The 19,717-nt window shown below is 35.7% G+C and overlaps 1 protein-coding gene across 3 annotated transcripts in view; it reads left to right on the top strand.

Moving 5' to 3' along the window:
* Positions 1-19,717, top strand: part of LOC115212896 (alpha-actinin, sarcomeric) — a 152,362-nt gene that overhangs the window by 81,730 nt on the left and 50,915 nt on the right. For all 3 annotated transcript variants that reach the window (XM_029781693.2, XM_029781694.2, XM_029781695.2), the window contains one exon: positions 17,079-17,165. In XM_029781693.2, coding sequence (XP_029637553.1) covers positions 17,079-17,165 — 87 coding nt within the window. The remainder of the gene's footprint in view (positions 1-17,078; positions 17,166-19,717) is intronic.

Below are 19,717 nucleotides of genomic sequence, written 5' to 3'. Positions count from 1 at the left end.
TATATATATATAGTTCTGTATGCATGTGTTTGTTTGGCTTCAATGCCAAAAAGTACTGTCATCAAAACAGGCAGAATGCCCAGTCAACCATGTTAGATTCTCAGTAACAGTAAGGTGTGACTCACTCACTAGTAAAGATTTTGTAAAATCAACTTGTAACTTCTTTACACATCAGTTGCATTGGACAAACAGATTTTTGTTGTTTATTGTAGAAATCTGATACTGGAATTGTGTTGTTCTTCAATAAACCAGAGTGAGCTAGATCCCACCCTCTTTCTCTCTCTCTCGTTGATGGGATTGTATGTAACAGACTAAATAACTTAAAGATGGATCTCGCCCCATATCATCATTTCAATTAGTTCTACTAACGATGAAAGTGTAACCAAGTCAGCTTGGATATTTCAGTTCTTGCTGCTTTTCTCTTCAGATTTATTTTCTCTCCACACTCATCTCTCTTGAACACTTTTAGCAATATGAAAATAAAATGAATTTTTTTCCCCCCTCTTTTTACTCACTGTCTTCATGTCTAGCCAACTTTATTGATTTTATCAGTACAAGAATTCAGTAAATGACCTACAGTTGTAATTTTGTCATGTTAATTAGTCTATATCAACATGAAAGTTTGAAATAAAGGTAGAATCTCTCACCACAGCTTCACTAATTTGTCCGGTTATAACTATCACATATGATTATGTTCACTTGAAAGCAGTGGCGGCTTGTGTATAGGTACTGCGGAACTGCAGCACCCTCTATTTCACTTGATATTATTGATAACATTCAATATAATGAGACCTTTTTTACTTTAATTCTTTATACTTGTACATTATATAATCCTTCAGCTTAATAACAGTAGCCATACCCTGGTTTATGAAGAAAATTCAAAAATCCTTATATAGAATTGTGCACTTCACAGTTCCAGTGATGCAGTGTTTGGCTGTTGTGTGCATGCTCACATATCCAAGATAGGAAGCTGCACGCTAGGGAGAGAGAGCACTGTGGTTAACACATTGCTGACCCTGGTGTTCTGGTGAAAGGCAGTGTTTCTTTTTGACCCCACGTATGTTGTGCTTAAAAATGTGTTTATAATCTTGAATATGATAAATTGTACAATTAGATTATTATCCTGCTTCCAGCTTCAGTGTAGCTGCCAGGATTTGAAAAATATTTACACAGGTGCAGCTGTGTGGTAAGTAGCTTGCTTACCAACCGCATGGTTCCAGGTTCAGTCCTACTGCATGGCACCTTGGGCAAGTGTCTTCTACTATAGCTTCGGGCCGACCAAAGCCTTGTGAGTGGATTTGGTAAAGGGAAACTGAAAGAAGCTCGTCGTATACATATATATATATATGCATATGTGTGTATATGGTTGTCTGTGTTTGTCCCCACCCCCCACCATCTCTTGGCAACCAATGTTTATTCTGAATAAAAACAACAGAATAAAAAAATATTAAAACAACAACTAAAAATTTTCTGAAGCAGCACCCTCCACTAATTTCATCTACGAGCCACCACTGCTTGAAAGGTAAGCTGACTGAATTGTTGGCATGTAGGACAAAATGCTTAGTGACTTATTACTTCTGGCTCTTTGCTTGCTGAGTTCAAATTCCATCAAGGTTGGCAATGCTTTACATCCTTTCAATGGTGATAAAATAAATACCAACCAAACCCTAGAGTCTGTGTAATCAATTTGCCCCCTCCCCTAAAACTGCTGGCTTTGTGCCAAATTTTCAAACCATTATTATGTTCCTTTAAGTTATCATTATCATAAAGGTGTCTGTTGCATGAGGATTTTTAGGATTCTGACCTAGCAACTGAAGTGTTACTGATGTGATCTTTTTGTAAAGATCTTTATTTATTTATTTTGTTATCTTAAGCTTTGTCTGTAACTAGATTCTATGGAGAGGCATACTTCATCTCTCTGTGAGATATGGAGACTAAATATAATTGATGAATTCTTAGCTAAACTTTGTAGAGTTGAGGCCAGATCCTCAGAGTTACATGTGAGAAGATAAATATTCAAGCTCTGTTTAACACAGGTGCACCATTTCATTCCAGAACAATCCTCGTAATCATCATCAACACCCATTTTTTTCTGTGCTTTGATGGAAATTCATTGAGGCAAGTTTTCTATGGCCAGATGCCCATACACCAACTCTCACCTGTTTCCAAGCAAAGTTATATTTTCTCAGACCTGAACACATTTTCATGGAAGATTGAAAATTGTCATTGCTTGTATGATGGCAATGTACATTTACAGCTATTATGTAATGCCAACACAAGGTGTTGCACACACATAGGACAGGTTTCTTTCAGTTTCCATTTACCAAATCCCCTTGTTACATAAGACTCTCACAAAACTATGTGATTGGGAAGTGAGTCAACCAACCACACTGTCATGTTTGTGCCTGTATTCTTAATCTTAATCTTTGTATGGCAGTTTTTCAGAAATTGTATTAATTCCTCTGACTAAGCTTAATCTAGTGATAATAATTTCTGTAGACTATGATTAAGATTTTTTTCCAATGTAGGCAATAAGCCAAATGAATTCTCACTATATTGCTAATGCTGATTTTCTCAATTTTGTTGATGGAAAGAGTAAACTAACCCATGTTAATTAAATGGTCATATAGTACACCTAACAATAATGGAGTTTCCTCAATAGTAATATTGAAACGATTTAATTTCTGTTGAGTAGCAGACTGATCTATTTTAGGATATTAGAAAAGGATTTTGGAATTTTAGTACTACAAAATGTTAATGACTATCACCAATTAAGAGCTGTGCTGTAAAGTTAATAGGCTTTACGTTCCTTCAGAGCAGTCATAAGAGAACTGTGGCCCATGGGACTTTCTGAATGGTATGCCTAATGAAAAATTACCTTAAATTTTTTTTAGTATTACGACCTGCTTCATTATAAGCAGTGTCTCATTCAGCCTGCTTCTCAAAAAAGGTTGCTTGTGTCTTCTAGGGAAACAAAGAGGTGAAACATAGTTTAGAACTTGAAATATTAATCGTATGCCAAGCTTAAACATACATTAAATACAAATACTATCACCACCATTATTTAATGTCTGTTTTATCTGCTGGCATGTGTTGGATGGTTTGACAGGATCCAACAAGCTACAAGGTTTTGTCAATATCATGAAATATATAAATTTCAATTTTAATAAACCTAACAGAAGAAACATTTATTTTGATACCCAGTGTGATAACTTAAATGTCTTCATGTAAGTTTTTACATATCATCACCATCATTCTTTCTTATTACTGTTATGAGTTAAATGAGTGTACCATTATTCTTCACAATCCAGTGATCATTATTCTGAGGACTAACATTCTCAGACTCTACTCCTCTTGTATTTTTCATCATCTTGACCTCTCAACACACTTTACTTTTAGCTCCCTAAGGAGTTCACTTCCCAAGAACATTGTTTCAGATTTAGCCCCACTCTATGGCACCATGGGCAAATGCCTTTTCTTGTGGGCCCTTGGCTAAATGGGGAATGAGTGTGTTTTTGTGTCTCTTTGTCACAACATTGTGTGATTGTTGTAAACAAGCATCACTATCATATAAGCAGTGATGTTCACTTCTCATCTTCTGAAAGGCTATGGGGTAACATTACCTTGCTCAGAAACAAGTAAGGGTTGGTGACAGGAAGGGCATCTGGCTGTAGAAAATCTGCCTCAGTAAATTCTGTCTGACCCATTCACATGCAAGCTTGAAAAAAGTAGACTGCAAACCAACAATGATGATACTAATGTTGATCATAATAATACTGGTTGTTGTGAAGGTGGTGATTAGAAGTTGTTGACTATGTGCATTACATGTCTGTCATTACCATTCTAACTTCTTACCTACCATCAATCAGCAAGTGCTTTTCTTTCTTCCCTTTTTTTTTCATTTTGAATGCCCAAGCACCTGTTCGTCTCATTTGTACTTTGCTTCTTTCATATACTTCTCTGTTTATGATTGAGCAAACATCAAAACAATTTTTGATCAACTAGCCTATACATCACAACACACCTAGCAACAAGAACAAGCATTGTCATTTAATTTGAGACTTGATTTGTCAGTCTTTTTTTGTAAAAGTTTGCATTCAAATTGTATCATCATATTAGAGAGAGAGAGAATTACCTGAAGTCACTTAAAGTACTTGCCATAACCTGCTTCCTCCTTGAATTAATCTGTTTTGTTTAATCTAGTTGAAATATCTTCCCCATTGAATTCATTTCCTCCTTTATCTCATTTTGCTGTCTTTTATTGTTAAGTTTGTCATGTACTTGATGTTTCATCATAGTTTCAGTTATAGCAGTTTGATCAGGAACAGATCTCAGGTTTTACTACTTTTTCCTTGAGTATGCCTTCTCCCCACCTCTCTTTCTCTCTGTGAAAGTTTAAGTTTACTACCCAAGTAAAGCCGTGATAGGATTTGAACTCTGAATGCAAAGAGCTGGAACAAAGAGTGCTAAATTAGTAGTCCTATGTTCTTACAGTTCTATCTGTCTGCCAACCTAGACTGATGTTTTATTTCTTTTTATTAGCCACATAAAACGCACCCAGTACACTCTGTAAAGTGGTTGGCATTAGGAAGGGCATCCAGCCATAGAAACCATGCCAAAATAAAACAATTGGAACCTGGTGCAGCTCTCTGGCTTGCCAGCTCCTGTCAAACCATCCAATCCACACCAGCATCGAAAACAGGCATCAAATGATGGTAATGAAAGGATGAAAGACAAAGCTGACCTTGGTGGGATTTGAACTCAGAATGCAGGGGAACCAGAACATACTACAAGGCATTTTAGTTGATGCTGTAGGGACTCAAAGTATTTTTAGTGAAAAGTGGAGGTATGGTAGTTAGATTCCATTGCATGATAAGTGCTTGTAGTTCAAATGTGTCTTATGGAAATTGTACATTTGTTAGTACCGTATGTTATTGGAGAATTTGAGAGGAAGACTATGAGATTGTGCAGCAACATATAAAGTATCCTTCTAGAGTATTAAGTATTGAGTTATACAGTTAGATTTAGGTTGCTGCTGTTGATGTCTCTATTGGCAATGCTTCATAACATGTTCTAACATGCTGTGTCTGAACAGCAGTGTCCATTACGTAAAATATGGTGGCAGTCATCTCTATCCAGCAGTGTAACCTAAGCTTGAAAATAAGGCTGTACTGAATGAAAAACTGAATGCTTATTCATATTTATGCTTTGGACATATTTTAAATAAATTATGACTTCCTTTTTTTAATCTGGTCTCATAAGCAGTCATTTTTTCCCCATTAATTATCATGTGTGCATTATTAAAAACATGTGAAATTAATAATAATCAATAAGATATCTGCAGCCAACCAGAACAAATCGGATTAATATATATCCCTGTTGGTAATTATCTTCTTCCTTGACTAGAAATATGTTTCCCAATGGCATTGCATTGATTGGGTTCTGCCATTAGCATAATTTTTTTGTTTTTCTGTCTGATCTTGACGTAGCCTTTTGGTTGCTATAAAGATATCATCTACAGCAAATAACATTGTTGATATTATAATAAGCATTATGTAACTCTGTAAACTGATTGCAAAATTGCAATGGTTACTTAACTGAGTGACATAAGTTCCATACATGGTTTCTTCATAACAGACAGTATTGACCAAAATGGAGCCACATCACCATGGAATCATTCTTACACAGCACTTTTTGCTCAGCAATTATGAGTGATGTTGATTACTAAACTGTCTTTTTCTTTTTTTCTGATTAGCATATGTATTCATTATTAAACAATTAGTCTTATTGACTTCTGGCAAATAAAGATAATAGAATTTTGAAATCAATTCTTTTTCTCACGGTCATTATGGCCTAAGTGAGATGCAACAACTTCAGCTAGGAATCAAAATTACATTGCTCATGAATGTTGTAAAAATCCTAAAATGTTATCCAGTAAAAATATCTAAACTGTACACTTTGCATAAATAATTTTTATCCTTCCACAGTTCCTGCTTCTGTTATCATCCCTTCTGGCAAACAGATTGTTCATTTTGTTGCTATTGGAAGGAACTGTGACAATATTGTTTAAGTTATTTTATGTTAAACTCTTGTTAGATTAATTAGTCCAGTGTGGCATTAACTGAGGAGACACAACAAGTTCGAAACACCAGGTGCCCCAAAGTTCCCTTACCCTAATGAATCAAGTGTGTTGTGAACACACGTTCATCTCAAAGAAGTTGTTGAACTTGCTGCAATGTTAAAACATAAATGTGTATGTCATCATTCATATTTTATGTTGTTTACATGGAAAAATACACATTTATACTATGGGCAATTGGATAAGAATTGGTTTGAATTGTTGAATAATATTGATAAGAATACCATTAAAAGAAGAGAGAATGACTTAATTGGTCAAAAAGTTTGGTTGTAGCTGTGCTATAAGTAAATATGGCAAGCATAATTTTTTAGAAAAAGCATGACTGCTGCACATATCTATATCTTTATATATATACGCGTGTGTCTGTGTGTATTATTTCAGTATTTCATTGAGGTACAAACACTAGCATTTGTTTAGGCAGGTTAAACTTTAATTTCTTACAAGGAATAAAGAAAACAGTTTGTGAAGGAGGAAGTAATAAAGAATGTCTTCAATATATGTCAAAAGTAACTCTGTGTGTGTGTAATACATGCCATTTTATTGTGAAAGAAGTAATTATTTTGAGATACAAAAGGATTGCTAAATTACGATAGCTTTGTAGTTTAGAAGAAATATATGTACCACCAAGAGAAAGAGTAAAAAGCATATAAGTAAGTGTATGTCTGTGATTACATCCACTCAACTATCTTGATGAATAGGGTTGCTAAAATCTCAAAGACCTATCAAAAATCTAGGATAGCGAGGTACATGTTACCTTATTGTCTAGCAATACTGGACAGGGTTACAGAAATAGCCAAAATGCCATCTTTCATTATTAACCCGTTCATCCCTTGTCATAAAGCCACGTTCCTCTTTTGTAGCTTCACTCATTTGAAGGAGATTTTAGTGTTGCAAGCAGCATGGTGACATCACTAGTGCTGGTGCCATGAAAAAGGCTCCCAGCACACGCCTGTAAAGAGGTGGGCATTAGGAAGGGTATCAAGCAGTAGAAACTATGCCAAAGCAGCCATTGGAATAAAATACAATCCTCGAACCCATTACATCAGACTATCTAATCTCGATTTAGAAAGGTTGGTTGGTAACGATGATGATGGACGTATTTTGCTATATTATCGTAGTATGATCTGAACATTCTCTTATTTGATTGTTGCTGTAGTTTAGTTCTTCTCCATCTCTGATTGAGCATACCTATGGTCAAAGATATTCCACTTTTACCCATCCTTTCATCAGTGCTGGTGGGTGCCAATAAAAAGCACCCACTACACTCTATAAAGTGGTTGGCTTTAGGAAAGGTGTCCAGTCATATAAACTGTGCCAAAGCAGTAGAGCTTGGCACAGTCCTCTGGTTTTCCAGCTCCTATTTAACCATCCAACTCATGCCAACATGGAAAACAGACAAAATGATGATAATGATGTCTAGGACTACACAGAGCAGCATCTTTTTTGCCTTTTCTTAAGACGGAAGAGTGTGATTCAGTGGAATATGGTTGATGTAGAGTCCCTTGTTATCACGGTATTGGTCAGTGGCTATTTAGTTAAGGTCTGTCTTGACAGTCTGGCTGATCAATAACTTGTATGCACAGCTCTTCTTTTCCCTCACAAATATAAAACATTTTAGGCATAAGCAGATGCTCACCTACTTTAAGGGATTATTGTCAACAGTTGTAAGTGCACTTAGCTAGATTTTAATCCACAGATGATTAAACCAGTCTGTTTGATGTACTTATCAGTCTGCATGTCTTTTCTATCTCTACAGATAGTCATGTTTAGGGCTGAATAGAGAGATTTGTTACTGAGCAAAGTCAAGGTCTTCTCATTCACTAGTGTATGAGAAACAAATATTCACCTTTCGTTCTAATTTTTAAACTTCATTGCAGCTTCTTTATATATATATATATATATATATATATATGAACCAAAGTGTACATACGCCGCTATATTGTTTTATTAGATGATACAAAGAAAACAAGGACGGGTCATTCGGAGTTTTCCGTCCCTTTTTGTATCACCTAACTGTCTGGATGTTTTGTTTTCTTGTCCCGTTTTTGTATTTTAGATATATATATATATTCTGAGACCCCCTTCGGTCACGACACTGACCATGGGATTGCACGTAGAAAGTTACCCTCCCAAGCACAAGTCCGGGCAAGGTTGTTTATGGAAGACCATCAGTTGCCCATGCATACAAGCCTCTCCTCTCCATGCCACTGATGTCATCCAAGGAAAAGGGAAAGGCCGATACAGCTTGGCACCTGTGACATCGCAACTCGTTTCTACAGCTGAGTGAACTGGAGCAACGTGAAATAAAGTGTCTTGCTCAAGAACATAATACACAGCCTGGTCCGGGATTCGAGCTCACAACCTCATGATCATAAGCTCGACGCTCTAACCACTGAGCCATGTGCTTTCACATCTATATATATATATATATATATATATGAGAGAGAGAGATGTATAGTTGTGAGTTTAGAGCTCCATGTAAAATATCATCATCTAGTTTACATCCAGTATAACAGTGTGGTTACTATTGTAGTTAGTAGTATTACTGATTATGATATACAGAGCAACATCCACAATGGTGAAGAATACATTAGGAACAAAGGATATAAACTGCATCTTGTATTTATCATACTTTCTGTGCTGTGCGCGCAGGTGTGTGTGTTCTGCTATACTCTTTTACCATATTATCTTTGTATGATCCAAACATTTTCTTATGGGGTTGTTGGTATTTAGCTCCTGTTCAGCCCTAATTGAGCAAACCTATGATCAAAGATATTCCGCTCATGGCCATGCTATTGGTGTTTTTTTTGTAATATCTGCGACTACATTATATGCATGTGTATGTATGTATATATTGAATGTGATAGTCGGAATCTAGAACTGTATCAGTTTTATAAGTCACACCACTACAACCTCCCATTCATTAATTGTTAGCTGAAGCGAAATTTCATTTGCAAACTGGATTTGAACTTGCTTTATCCTATTCTGACATTTTACTGTCAAAAGCTCCTGACATCCTACAGCTAATACTTATATCATTATCCATTTCCTCCCTCTCAGTTAATCACTCTGCCTTCTCTTTGCTTTTTTCCTTTGCATCCTTATCGTCCTCATTCATTACATCCAGTTTTGTTGTTGTGGTTGTTATTTTATTTATTTATTTTTTTTTTTTTACTATAGATGTCTGTTGCAGCCTTTCCTCTCTTGTTTGTATGTAGGGCAGGGGTGATGGCTTATGTCTTTTTAATGAAGTCCTCTTGGTTAGGGTCTAAATTATATTACATAGAAAATGTAGAAAGCGAAAAATAAATTACAGTATGGAATGAAATAATTTGTTGCAATTATGAGTCATACAAGTTTTATCAGAACAACTGTAATTTCTGAGGAAATCATAAACTTATGGGTTTTTTCTTTTAATCTTTTATCTTATTGTCCAACTAATTGAACTATGCAGTCTGTACATGGCCCCCTTGCTTCTGATTGCATCAAGTTGCTTTGGGTGGGGGCAGCATATTTTACGCAGCAAGTTTACTTACTGCAGGAGTATTAATTTGTTTTATGAAAGTGAACTTTCATAAAAGTGTATATATTTTGACCGCTTTTATGCACAAGACACACATATAGAGAGAGATTGATAGATATAAATATTTTTGACAGGCTTCTTTCACTTTCTTTCCATGTACCAAATTCATTCAGAAAGCTTTGGCTGGCCCAGGGCTTTAGTTGAAGATACTTGCCCAAGGTGCCATGCAGTGGGATTGAACCCATGGTTGGGAACCAAGCTTCTGGTCTTTTTCAACAACTTGAACAAGCATTTTCTACTAAAACCACAGATCATCCAAAACCATGTGAATGAATTTGGAAACTGAAAGAAGCCTGTCATGTGCATGTGTGTGTGTGTGTAACCTTGTCTAGACATCACATGATGGCTGTAAATGAGCATCACCGTCATACAAGTGAGGTTATTAGTTTCTAGTCTTCCGTGGAAAGCCTGTCTAGCCATGGGAGAATATTGCCTTGCCTGGAAACAGATGAGGGTTGGTGACAGGAAGGGCATCTGATTGTAGAAATTCTGTCTCAACAAATTCAGACTGACCCATGCAAGCATGAAAAAGGGGACATTAAAACGATGAGGATGATACATAAATACATACATATGTACCACTGTTAAATTCAAAACATCTTAATTGACAATCCTGATCATAGAAATAGTTAATAAGCCCTAGTCAGTATTTTAGCACAACTTATTTAATGTCCGTTGTCCATTCTGGCATGGGCTGGACAGCTTGACTGGGCTGGCATGCTGGAAGGCTGTGCCAGGCTCCAGTCTGATTTAGTATGGTTTTCTATGGCTGGATGTCCTTCCTAACGCCAAACCACCTCGAGGGTGTAATAGGTGCTTTTATGTGCCACTGGCATGGGTGCCATTTGCATGACACTGGTATCTGCCATGACTGTGTTTTTGCTCGGCTTGATGGGTTTTCTTCTCAAGCATGACATAATATTGCAGGTCTTGGTCATTGCCTCCATGGGGTCCAACACTTGAAAGGAACTCAGCCACTTTGCTTCCATGAGGCAAATTACTGACCCCTAGCCAAACAAACATTGTTTCAAATTTTGGCACAAGGCCAGTAACTTTAGGTAGGGGATTAGTCATTTACATTGGCACCAGTCTCGGTACTTTATTTTATCAAAGCTTGAAAGCCAAGTTGACCTCAGCAGTATTTGAACTTGGTATGTAAAGAACTGGAAGAAAAATTTGTGCTGCTAGCATTTTATCTGATATGCTAACAAATCTGCCAGCTCACTGCCTTACTAATGGTAGGAATAATTGTTTCTAATTCTGGCATAGGGGCCAACAATTTTGAGGGGAGGGTGTAGCCAATTATATTAAACTGGGTACTTCACTGGTTCTCTATTTTATTCTTTATTGAACCCTACAAGGGTGAAAGACAAAGGTGACCTCGGCAGTATTTGAACTCAGGATGCAAAGAGCAGGAAGAAATGCATGCTGCCGATCGTATTTGTCTGATGTGCTAATGATTCTACCAGTTTATAGCAATACAATGTTAAGATTTCTATTTATTTTTGTTATTTCCGTTGCAACCGCAGACTGCATACACTCCGTGTAACTGTAATGCTATCAAAAATTACATGATTTGAGCTAACCTTCTAGTAAATCAATAATACATTGTATGATATAAAATATAAGCACCATTAAAAAAAAAGCATCATATTGTTACAGGGTTATAGACACAAAAGCTAAAGTTTTTTTGATAAGCAATTCTCAGTCATTTATATTAAGTAGATTGAATACAATATTTTGCTTTAATGCACACGTTTGAAACAACATAAATCTAGAATTTATGTTAGTTTATATTTTTTATTCAGAAATATAAAGAGCATAAATCATGTTTTATGTTTGAAGACCAAATAATTTGGTAGATTGTGTACAATTTTGAAAGGCATGGCTGTGGCTGTGTGGTTAAGAAGCTTGGCTCCCAGCCACATGGTTTTAGGTTCAGTCCCACTGTGTGACTCCTTAAGCATCTACTACTAAAGCTTTGTGAATGGATTTAGTGGAAGGAAACCGAGAGATGCTCCTTGTCTTCACATTGCATGATAGGTGTAAATGAGTGTTACCGTCATACAAGCAGTATCATTTCCTATGTTCTGCGAAAACACACCTAGTCATGAGGAAATGTTACCTTGCTTGGAAACAGGTGGGGGGCTTGATAACAGGAAAGGCATCTGACAGTAGAAAATCTGCTTCAAATGACTCCATCCAACCCATGCAAGCATGAAAAAGTGAGCATTAAAACAATAAAGATTTTCAAAATTTTCAAAAGCTATTACATTAAACAATATATTTAGTTTACAGTGGAAGGTTATTCTGGATGCTTTTATGGTCACCAAGCCTTGTTTGTTTCTTTAGTAAGTTAATATTTCTCCGTATCCAGACATGTTTTCATGGAAGATTGGAAATGAAGAACATGGCTTGTATGGCAGTGGCGCAAGATGGGCATTTTTCAGTTTCTGTCTATCAAATCCACTCAGCAAGGCTTTGTTTGACTCTGGACTCTAGTAGAAGGCACTTACACCCCCGTGTGTGTGTGTGTGTGTGTGTGTGTTGTGTGTGTGTGTGTGGTGTGTGTGTGTGTGTGTGTGTGTGTGTCTAAGTATGTATTTTTTTTTTTTGTATAATTCTCCTGTAAACTCTAATGGCTCTTCAGTCAAGAGTATAATTGAAATAATCAGCCATGTCAAATGATCACTTAAGCTTTACTGTTTTACCCTAATAATCATTGAAATATCTACTCTTTTCTTAGTTGCTTGTCATCTGGAAAATACGGTGTTCTGTTATTGTTTCTCTCTTCCCTCTGTCATTTAGGTCCCCGTCACCTACCCTCCTGTGTTTAGCATTGCCATGACTATGTTGCTTTCTAATCATTATCAACAACTGCTAACTGTAAACTTTATTCATTAAGTGCTTGACTGACAAACTGAAAATTTCTTAATGATTCACCCAACTCAGATTTTTTGTTATTCTTATTTAATTGTGTAAAAGTATAGGTGATTGAATGATCACATGCAAAGCTTCATGGAATAGTCATAGGACAGTAAGCAGTAAGTTAATTGGTTGATTGGTTTATTTTCTAAGATTAGAAAGCAAGCAAGTTGTTTCTAAAGAAATTTGGAAGGCATGTGAACTTAACGGCAGGGATCATAGTTCAATTGCTTCACATAACAGTACTTGAAAGTAATAACACAAAGAGAAAAAAAGAAGATAAATATTTTCTCTGTAAAATCCACTGAAAAACTTTTCACTTGAATTACATTACAAGTATTCGTTTTATTTTTATAAATTAACTTTTAGGCAAATTTATTTAAAGCCCTTTTAAAACAATCATCATGTACTGCATAAACACACACTCTCTGTCTCTCTTGGCTGTGTGGAGATGCAGGTGTGGCTGTGTGGTAAGAAGCTTGCTTCCCAACGACGTGCTTCTGGGTTCAGTCCCATTGCATGGCACATTGGACAAGCGTCTTCCTCTATAGCCTCAGGCCAACCAAAGCCTTGTCAGTGGATTTGGTAGATGGAAACTGAAAGAAGCCCATCGTATATATGTGTGTGCATGCATTTCTGTGTCTGTGTGTGTCGCCCTACCATCGCTTGACAACCGATGTTGGCGAGTTTATGTTCCCCGTAACTTAGCAGTTCAGCAAAAGAGACCAATAGAATAAGTACTAGGCTTACAAAGAATATAAGGTAAACTTATGCTGCATATATGGGTACAGGACATCACAAAATGTAAACAACATGAAATACAAAGGCAAACCTGGCTATGTGAACAACAAGAGAAACAAATGGAAAACAAGACAAGTAATATAAAGAACAACCCTTCATCAGTTGTTGGCTGTTTATATACACCACATTTTGAGCAATTAACGACAATATGAGGCTTCAAAAAACAGTTGCTCCTGTGAACCAAAATAAAATTTGGGATTTGCAGAGGTTCAAAGTTGGTAACAAAAACAGGACAGTGGAGACATACAACAAACCAAATGAAAACAAACATGGAGGGCCGTTAGACCAGACAATGTAAGGTAGCAAGGAATATTCTTTGACAAGAGAAAAAATAGGAGACATAAGAATGCGTCTGGTCTGTGCGACAGACTGAAGGAAAAGAAAAATGATCACGTAAGGAAAAGACGTTTTCAACTGGTTTGTTGTATGTCTCCACTGTCCTGTTTTTGTTACCAACTTTGACCCTCTGCAAAATCCCAAATTTTATTTTGATTCGCAGGAGCAACTATTTTTTGAAGCCTCATATTGTCATTAATTGCTCAAAATGTGGAGTAGATAAACAGCCGACAGCTGATGAAGGGTCGTTTCTTATGTTACTTGTCTTGTTTTCCATTTGTTACTCTCGTTCACATACCCATGTTTGCCTTCGGTGCATCAGCATGGCTGCAGTTCTGAGCTGAAACTACAGAAAAGATATACATATATATCTTATTTATATTATATATATATATATGTGTGTGTGTGTATATATATATATATATATATATATATTGTGTGTGTGTGCAGGTGTAGTTGTATCTTTAAGAAGTTTGCTTCCTAATTCAGTCCCACAGTGTAGAAGTTTGAGAAAAGTCTTCTATTATTGCCCCAGGTTAACTAATTCATTGTGAGTGAATTTGGTAGATGGAAACTGTACGGAGAGAGAGAGAGAAACAGACAGACAGATAGTCCACTCTGTAAAGTGGTTGGTAGTTGAAAGGGCATCAAACTGAAAACTGTGCCAAAGCAGATGATGGAGTTTGGCACAGTCCCCAGGCTAAAGAGCTCCTGTAAAACCATCCAAGCCATACCAGCATGGAAGATGACTGTTAACCCTTTCATTACCATAATTCTGTTGAGATGCTCTGTGTTTCTTTCAATTGATTTTAATTATAACAAGAATTTAGTAAAATAACTTCATTAAGCTTGTGTTAGAAACATAAATTGTGACTAAGGTTTGGTGGAAGATTTTAATTCAGAACCTTTGAAAACAAGACATTTGTACTAGAGAGCCAGAGGCAGTTTCAGCTGGGTTGGTATCAAAAGGGTTAAATGATGATGGTGGTGATGATGATGATGATATATTCACACACACACACACACACACATTTTGTTGGCTTACTTTTAATACAGTGCTTTGTTAAAGAAGTTCTTTTAATTTCAACATAAATTTTTCTTCTTGGTGAGAATGGCTTGTATCGTTATACAAAAGAACCAACCACATTTAAAATATTTGCTGCTGACATATATAAGACTATAAACATTTCTGAGAACCAGTGCTCACTTGATAGAACTTAATCACCTGGAGTTGAATTGGGAATTCTTTGATTAGAAGCACAAAAACAATGCTGCTAATTGGTTGCACTAGCTATAAGCAAAATGTCCAGTGTCTGGTTATATTTAGCTCACTTTTTAACTAGTGTACTTCTTTCTCTTATCATAGACCACACTTACTGGCAGTGTACTGTTGGATGTTGCTATTTTGATTGTATATTCTCTTACCAATGTGTTCAATTGCTGAGGAAATTCTAAGTATGTGTGTATGATAGACATGGCTACGTATGTATACACATCTCTGGAGGGAGACGGCATGGGTGGAGAGTTTTGAAAAGCTGCTTTTATTTGATTTTGCCGCAGGTGAAAGGCTACATATTGCCTGCTGTTCTCATCATGGAAGATAAAAATTCAATACTAACAATAAAGATAAATATAATAGCAAAAATAATGAAATCAGTAACTTATATGTTAATGGGAAAAAATAAATTAGTAATTGTATGGAGTTAAATTTATGAGAATATCTCCTTATCGATTTCTTTTTACTATTAAGGATCTCTATTAAATAAAGACTGGATCAAATAATTGGCTCTTGTATTAGATAGTGAAGTATGGTGCATTTACTAATCTATTTGACATGATTAAACTACAATTGCTGTTTGTATATATTATTAACATTTATTGCATTATGTTGGTTGTAATAGAAATTCTTTTAAAATAATATACTCTTTGAAGTTAGCATCGATTATTTGAAAGTCTAGGAGAAAAGTTTAATTTTTTTGTGATATCTATATGATTTGTATTGATTTGAAAATGCTTTACAAAAAAATTTGCCAGATATGCAAAAATAGTGTTTATTTTTATTTTTTTGACTGGCATATTAAATTACAGGTATATTTATTGATGTTAAAGTTGATATCTATACCAATTGATTTTTTCCTTTTTTTTTGTTGTTTGTGTGCTTATGATATCTATCAATATTTAAATAGCCCTTTGTAAAATCTGTGGGTTTAAAAGTCTAACAGAATACTTACTGAATAACACGTTCTTTACTCAGAACATGCTGCTTGGCAAAGTGGCAAACAGGGAGTCATTGGAGTGTTGGATAGAATGCCTTGTGGTATTTGTTCCAGATCCATGTACTCTAGGTTCAAATCCTGCTACAATCAACTTTACTTTTTGCCCTTTAGGGGGTCAATAAAATGTGTACCAGTGCTGGACAGTAAACTGGTAGAAATGTTGGAGCATTGGATGGTATTCATTATAGCATCTGTTCATGCCCTGGCCAAAAGAGAAAAAAGAAGAAATCACACTTCTCTTAGGAGAACCTAACCCTAACATTAACAAATAGTATTGGCAATTTGAAAAACGAATGCAAACCTGGTTTCTTTGGTTTGATTGGAAGATTGACTGCCACATGCTTTGAAAAGTGGTTTTGATGATGTTATTCAGCAGACCTCATTTGTCAGCACATTACTACACTAGAATTGTACTAATAAAGGATCTTGTCTGTGGTGAGTTTGGCTTGCTAGATATAACAGCCAAATCTCAGCCATATCACTTCTGACCATCTTTAAAAAAAATTGGATACACTGAGTACACAATATCTAGTAAAAAGAAAAGGAAAAATGATGGTCCCATTAGGAAGGTCTTTGATCATAAATTTAGTCATTTCAAACCTCCAACATAATCTTAGATTTGTACTCATTGCTATGCCTGTATTTTTACTAAGATCTTCCTTCACAAAGCAAAAGAGGAACATATAATTTATGTCTGAAGACTTCAAAGGTTTTTAAATTAAGAGAGACACAGACAGACAGAGTGGGTGTGATTAGCGTAGTTTAAGTACAACAGATATTAACATAAAATGTGTGAAATATTTATCTCTATCTTCAAAGAAAAGCATCTTTTCCATGGAAGATTATTATTTTGTGAAAATATGTTTTAACATTTTTTTGTTTTCAGAATAGCTATCAAGGATGTATAGGTTTAGTTAGAACCATGTGTATCTGTCTATTAATTATTTTTTTCCGTATGAGTTTTTAATCATGAAGCACATTTGATTAATTTTTGTCATTTTTTTATGGACTTTTTCAGAGATTGTCGATGGGAATGTTAAAATGACATTGGGTATGATCTGGACCATTATCTTGAGATTCGCTATCCAGGACATCACTGTGGAAGGTAAATATTAAGAATCATTTAAACTGATTATATTTAACAAATGCTATTATCATAGAAACTACCGTATTTGATGGTATAAAAGACATACAGACATATTAGATAGACTCCAATATCAGCAGCACATACTGAGGAAAGATGTCTTTAGTGCTGAAAGTTTATGGGAGGCTCAGCTTTGCATATAGGACCCAGGGTGGTGTTTTTGAGAATTTTATTTATTTATTTTTTGTTAAGTGCCTCACATATGCCATCAAATAAGGTACTAATAATTACTATGGGCTTCAAGCTTGTAGAACCAGGAGCTTATTGTGCAAAATGCCTAGTGACATTTCATTCATTTTACATCTTAAGTTTAAATTCCACTGGGGTCAATGTAATCGACTTAACTCCTTCCCCAAAATTGCTGGCCTTGTGCCAAAATTTGAAATCAATAATTACTGTGGACTGTCATTTTACAAAACCAGTCAACAACACCTCCAGAATGTTACTAATCTAGCTTCAGGATGGAAACACGAAAATAATATTCAAATTTATTTTAAATATTCCATCAAAGCAAAAGGAAAACATTTTTAATGTTGAAATAAATTCAGATAATTCTTAATGTTGATTATCACTAACTGTTGCATATTATTATGTCTTACATCATAGTGAGTTATTGTTGATTTTTAACTGCCACTTGCTGAGAATACGATTAATGATTCATTACAGAAAGAAAAGACAGAATACTGTGGCATAGTTTCTTTGTCCAAAATGTTGTTTTGGTGCCACTGCTGATCATTCCGCCTTTTAACCCTTTTGATACTGACCCATTCAAGACAACCCTAAAATACAAACCTCCCATCTTTAAAGACACTATTGACACTCCATCGGTTATGATGATGAGGGTTCCAGTTGATCCGGTCAATGGAACAGCCTACTTGTGAAATTAATGTGCAAGTGGCTGAGCACTCCACAGACACATGTACCCTTAATGTAGTTCTCGGGGAGACTCAGCGTGGCACAGAGTGTGACAAGGCTGGCCCTTTGAAATATAGGTACAACAGAAACAGGAAGAAAGAGTGAGAAGATGTTGTGGTGAAAGAATACAGCAGGGTTCGCCAGCATCCCCTGCTGGAGCCTCATGGCGCTTTAGGTGTTTTTGCTCAATAAACACTCACAACGCCTAGTCTGGGAATTGAAACCGCGATCCTATGACCATGAGCCTTCTTCCCTAACCACTGGGCCATTGCACCTCCACTTTAGAGTCACTACACACAATATGTTTGATCTTTTAGTGTCTCTGTTACAAACTACAGCCACATAAAACCATTCAAAATGATGCCCTCTTAACAATTGCTGAAGCAAATTGGATAATCAAATGTAATATTGGACAACCATCCCATGGGTCTTGAGTTCAAATTCACTACTGATGAAATATCTGGGCAGTGTACTTAATAAATTCTATGCACTTTAGTTTACTTAGTTGTCAGAAATTGGTACCAGATCCTGTTTAGACGTAATGATATATTGGATTAATATTATGATGCCAAACTAGGCACTGGCTCTTAAAGGTTTCTTATGGAAACGAAGATATTTGAATTTTATCGTGTAGGCGCCATATATGTCTGACATAACAAAAGAATGTGCAGCTACATGCCTCTTTGCTTTCAGTTCAAACAGCCTTTGCAGATAGATGCACATTCAACTACAAATACCTAAAGGTTTTATAAACATAACACAATATTAGCACAACAGCATTCTATTTGGTTGAAACAATCTTAAAGCACATATACTCCCCAAAATAATCACAACATCAGTTTTCCTTATTCCTTTGAATTCCATGTTTAAGTTGCCGACATATCTAAATGTATTCCAAGAAACAGAATTTAGCAGGCACTGATCAAGTACATGTTGTATATGTCCATGATGACTGGTTTGACAATAAACAGATTGCAACATATTCTGACTCCTCATACTACCACTGTCTAATCAAACAATGTGTGTCAGTGTATAGTACTGTGACAAATACATCCTGTATACCAAATCTGTGGCTCATCTCCAAATATTTCAGGAGCTCTCTATATCTCTTTATCTCTCTCCCTGTCATAATTCTGTCAGAGCTGAGATGACTCACTCTTATGAATAACAGAATAATGCAAGCTTCCTGCTTTAATTAACAATAAAACTCATATATCATCTTTTCCTGGGAGACATAACATTTTGTTAACAGTCTTGTCCGACTGCTCTAATAAGATTCACAAATATTTCAATAAAATCTACTGCTATGAAGTCAGAGAATGTATGCTGAAGGTTTTCTTCAAGATTCTGTTTCTGGAGACTGTTTTTGTAACTCAAATATTGATCCTTGCCCAATCTATGTAAATAAATAACAAACATTTTCTCCAGACCGTGATGTATAAGTTATTGAACTGTCAATCTTAGTTCCTTAAACTTATATCAATTAAGAGAGAAAACTAAATGAAATGTCACCAGCATTTTATAACAGATAAACTCCATCTTTCTTTTATCAGTTCTTTTATTTATTTTCTTAAAATTTTCATTTGCTGACTGCTTTT

The sequence above is a fragment of the Octopus sinensis genome, linkage group LG6 (genome assembly GCF_006345805.1).
Source record: "Octopus sinensis linkage group LG6, ASM634580v1, whole genome shotgun sequence".
Lineage (NCBI taxonomy): Eukaryota > Metazoa > Mollusca > Cephalopoda > Octopoda > Octopodidae > Octopus > Octopus sinensis.
This window is presented reverse-complemented; position numbering and strand designations above follow the sequence as displayed.